The sequence below is a fragment of the Nematolebias whitei genome, chromosome 4 (genome assembly GCF_014905685.2).
Source record: "Nematolebias whitei isolate Nwh7 chromosome 4, NemWhi1, whole genome shotgun sequence".
NCBI lineage: Eukaryota > Metazoa > Chordata > Actinopteri > Cyprinodontiformes > Rivulidae > Nematolebias > Nematolebias whitei.
The window spans coordinates 22,326,553-22,330,592 of NC_056501.1; the positions used below are offsets into that span (position 1 = coordinate 22,326,553).

Consider the following 4,040-nt stretch of genomic DNA (forward strand, 5'->3'; position numbering starts at 1 on the left):
TTTGTTTTTTTTAAACCAAATAAGACTTTACCCATTTGTGTTCAGTTACATCAGTCAAAAAGTCACATTGTTAGATAGCTCACAAAAAAAAGAAGCAAAGTCTTTAGAAGTGTCTGGTTAAAGTAACTATAGTACAAGCATCACTACTTTGATTAAACTTATTGTAAAGGATTTTTATTTATATTATGACGATTCCAAAAGCGTAAGACAAAGAGTACCGTATTTAGTGTTTGTTTGTTTGTTTCAAGTTCAGATAAACTCAAAGGATGCACAACTTTTTGAGTTCTCCTAGTGAAAATGCAGAGTTCTTCTCAGCTTTGCTACAGTTAGGTTCAGGGTTTCTCTTTCAGCCAGACAACGTGACTCTTGTCGTCCTCGGGGCTCTTGCATGGGGCTACAGGAAGCTGTCTTCTACCTCAGGCGTCCCTGTGAAGCCCAGCAGGGCGTCTTTCTCGCTGGTGTCCTCCGGCCGGTCGTCTTCTGGAAGAGTTTCATCCGTGTCCTGGGACACGGAGTCGGTCTCCTCCTCCAGAGCCAAAGAGCTGTGTGCAGGAAGACAGAGTTAAATGTACAAAACTCTTTACAGGTTGTAAAATTGGGTTTAATTAGAACACACATTTTAAAGAAAATAAAAATGGTGACCAAACGTGCTACAAATGCACATGAGACTAATGCATTCAGACATTATTGTGTCAGCTGCATTATTCTATGGTTGATGAACAAAAGAAAATTAAGTCCACCTTCTTTTTGTTTCCAGGGTTTTACAAAGTACGTCAAGACATAATAAATATAATTATGTCTTTAGCAGATACAATTATTCAAATTTAACCTCAAGTGTGGAAAAGTGTGGGGAACACACTGGTGGTACTGGTGGGGTCTGAGGGGCCTCCCCAGAATATGCTGAATAAAGTAGATGCCATTTCCTGCATTCTGGTGTGTTTTAACGGGTTGTTAAACATCTACGTTTACCTCCAGAAGTAAACAGTTGATTCAGTAACTATTTTAGAGAGCAACAAGAAGTAGCCTGACCAACAGCTCTCCTTGTGTGAATAAAGCATGCTCTGTTTCTCTGAGGCATCCTAACACCCACCCCCCACCCCCAGTTGACAACTGTTTTGCAGCGCAGATGCGCTAGCTAAAATGCTACAGACGTAGCTCTCCATTTCTCTCATGCATCCTAACCACTTCGGGACAAATCGAGATTGCTGGTTGGTCAGTTGCTGACAAGTCTACAGGATTGATTGACAGGTGGAGTTGAGGATCTGACTTGTCCAAATTTATTCAATATTTTGGTGAATCTAAGGTTTGAGAACTGAGTTTCCGTACAAAATTCTAATGATGGTTTCTTAATTTTTCAGGGGTGTTAAGTTAAAATTTAGGGGTGCTTGAGCACCCCCCAAAAGAGGCTAAAATCACCACTGGCCTGCAGAACTCTTTCAACATCAATAACTCTCAGTAGAGATTTTCTGCCTTGTGGAGGAGTTTGACCCACTCTTCTTTCCAACGCTGCGTTAGCTCCTTGAGGTTTGCAGACATTTGTTTCTGCCCAGCCCTCTTCAGGTCCCGTCACAGTCAGGTTCAAGTCTAGATTTTAATTTGATCAATGCAACAACTTCATTTTTTTCTTTTTCAGACGTTCTGTTGCAGAGTTTTTATATTTGAGATCACTGCTCTGCTTCAGGAAGTTTCCCTTGTTGGAGAATTTACTTCACATTTGACTCCAGAATCATTTGGTCTACATTGGACTTGACTCAATCCTGTGGATGCAAAACAAGCCCAGATCATCGCCCACCTCCATGCTTGACAGTTGGGATGAGGTGTTTGTGCTGATAAGCTGCATCTGGTTTTCTTCCAACATGACCCTGTCATTTTGACCAAACAGCTCTGCTTTGAGCTCATCTGTCCAAACGAAACTTCTCTGAGCCTTGCAGGGCCAGACGTCGGGATGAACTGGCTGAAATGTTCACTTCTGAAGTAACTGGTGTCTTAAAGGTTTGACATTTTTTCATTTAATTGACTCCAAATTGTTTGGAAATTACCTTTAACCTTTCCCTGACTGATGGGCGGCAACAGTTGCTTCTTTAAGCTCATTGCTGTTGTCTTTCCATCTTGCCACTGTGTTAACACACACCTGTTTGCTCCTGAGCAGCAAACAGATGAAACTCCTGCTTTAAAAGCGGCGCTCACATAGATAATGATCAATACATTTTGACCAGCTGCACCTGGCTGATACTTTACATCTTAAATCATAAATTAGATTAGATTATAGATTTAGTTTTCCCACACAGAGCTTTTTAACTCTGGGTTGTTTTTGTTGAATAAATGGTGACATGGAGGAATCTTTTGTACACTTGAGGTTCGATCTGAATCATTTTAAAACCTGGTAAACACCAGATTAATTTGTTCATGTCCTGACATGTAAAACCAGAATTTAAAGTGAGCGGACTACCATATTTTTCGGACTATAAGGCGAGCTTAAAATCCTTTAATTTTCTCAAAAATCTACGGTGAGCCTTATAATTAGGTGCGCCTTATAGTCCGAACAATACAGTACTTCTTTTTACCATAAATGTATAATAAAAACATGGTTTATACGTCCTTAACCATACACATTGTCCAACAGCTGTACTCATCAAAGATCTTTAGTAAAGAAAATTAAAATGTGTTATTAAATGTAAAATAAATGTTATGTAAAGGGAATTTATATGGTAAGACTTTAGGATTATTGCGTCAGATGGTTGTGATGATAATAATAATAATTAAAAAAACAAAACTGTTTGAGTCTGTTTTCTCGCATACGGGGACAAAGACTTCACAACAATACAGTTAAGTTAAAAGTAAAACTTGTGAGCTTTTAAAGCAGAATAATAACCAAACTGTCCAAAAGTATCAGTATCAGCCCTAATTAAAGGGCTTGCTTAATGAATAATAAAGCACATCTGTTCGGAGTTGTAATCACATGCTTCCTAACATCCATGCAGCTAAAACTCTGTTGTTTCAAGTCGTTGCTTGGCTACGTGTTTAAGTTATAAAAACACATCTCTGTTTCCACCTACATAATACAGCCACTGTTTCAGCTCAACATCTGGATGAGTGGGTGTGTGGTGGGGAAAAACTGCTCTGGTTAAGCAGGTACACATTCAGCTCTGATGCAGCGTTCGTATTTGGACCAGCTCTTTTGGTTCCGTACCTTACAGGACTTTCAGGCACGTCGGTGAAAACCTCCTCTGGCTTCGGGTCCGGGATGGGAATGATGTACTCGTTAAACGAATTCATGACTTCCTGTGTGTGTGACTCTTGCCTAGGCTCTCCAGGCCTCTGACCCCGGTGAGGAGGGCCCAGCGGGGAGGAGGTGAGGGCGCTGGGAAGAGGGGGGGAGCCAAACGAGGGGTTGGCGATGGGAAAGGGTGAGGACAGGCGGGGTTTGGTGCGAGCCACTGCAGGGTGGTCACTCTTCAGGAAGTTCTCGTTCACTTGGTTGTACCTCTGTTTTAGAAGAAAGTAATAATCAGAATGTTGCAGAGTGAAGATAAAGAGGGATGAATGAACATCTGTAGTATTCATAAAAACAAGTAACACTGTGTGGTGTAGTGAATTAGTAAAAATATGTCAACATAGACATGTTAAAATGTACATATGTACTTCTGCCAAATCAAAGTGTTGACCAGAGAGGAAGCAGTAGTCTCATAACAAGAAGTCAGAGCTCTGATATCCGCTCTTTCTAAAGTCTCTAAGCTCAGACAAAATGGTTGGCATAGAAACGAGGAACAACAAAGCTCCAACAATGGTCTGTGAACCCCTTTTTATTTAAAGTAAATTATTTTTAAGTATTTAGCACCTCCTGCACCTTTGAGCAGCCCATACTGCAGGATCAACTTCCTGCTGCAGCTGAACTCCGTGCAGAGTGGTGAAGTGGGCGTGGCCAAGAGCATTTGCACGTGGCAAAGAGGGGGATGAAATCATGACATTCTGTGCTCTATTAGAGCGTTTAGAGTTTAGAAACATTGTTTAGAATATTGCAAGAGTGTGGTAAGGGTTTA

At 40.9% G+C, this 4,040-nt stretch overlaps 1 protein-coding gene across 1 annotated transcript; it reads right to left on the bottom strand.

Annotated features, from left to right (window-relative positions):
- Positions 1-220: 220 nt before the first annotated feature.
- LOC119409010 (platelet-derived growth factor receptor beta-like) lies at positions 221-3,291 on the bottom strand. The gene is made up of 2 exons (XM_037675871.1): positions 3,191-3,291; positions 221-542 (listed from the first exon to the last, which is right to left on the bottom strand). The coding sequence occupies exons 1-2, from the start codon at positions 3,274-3,276 to the stop codon at positions 395-397; spliced, it is 234 nt and encodes a 77-aa protein (XP_037531799.1). The 5' UTR covers positions 3,277-3,291; the 3' UTR covers positions 221-394.
- Positions 3,292-4,040: the final 749 nt, after the last annotated feature.

Coding starts and splice junctions, on each gene's coding strand:
- LOC119409010 (XM_037675871.1), bottom strand. CDS start 3,276: ATGAATTCGTTTAACGAGTACATCATTCCCATCCCGGACCCGAAGCCA. Junction 543..3,190: donor GTGCCTGAAAGTCCTGTAAG/GTACGGAACCAA, acceptor TCCTGCACACAG/CTCTTTGGCTCTGGAGGAGG.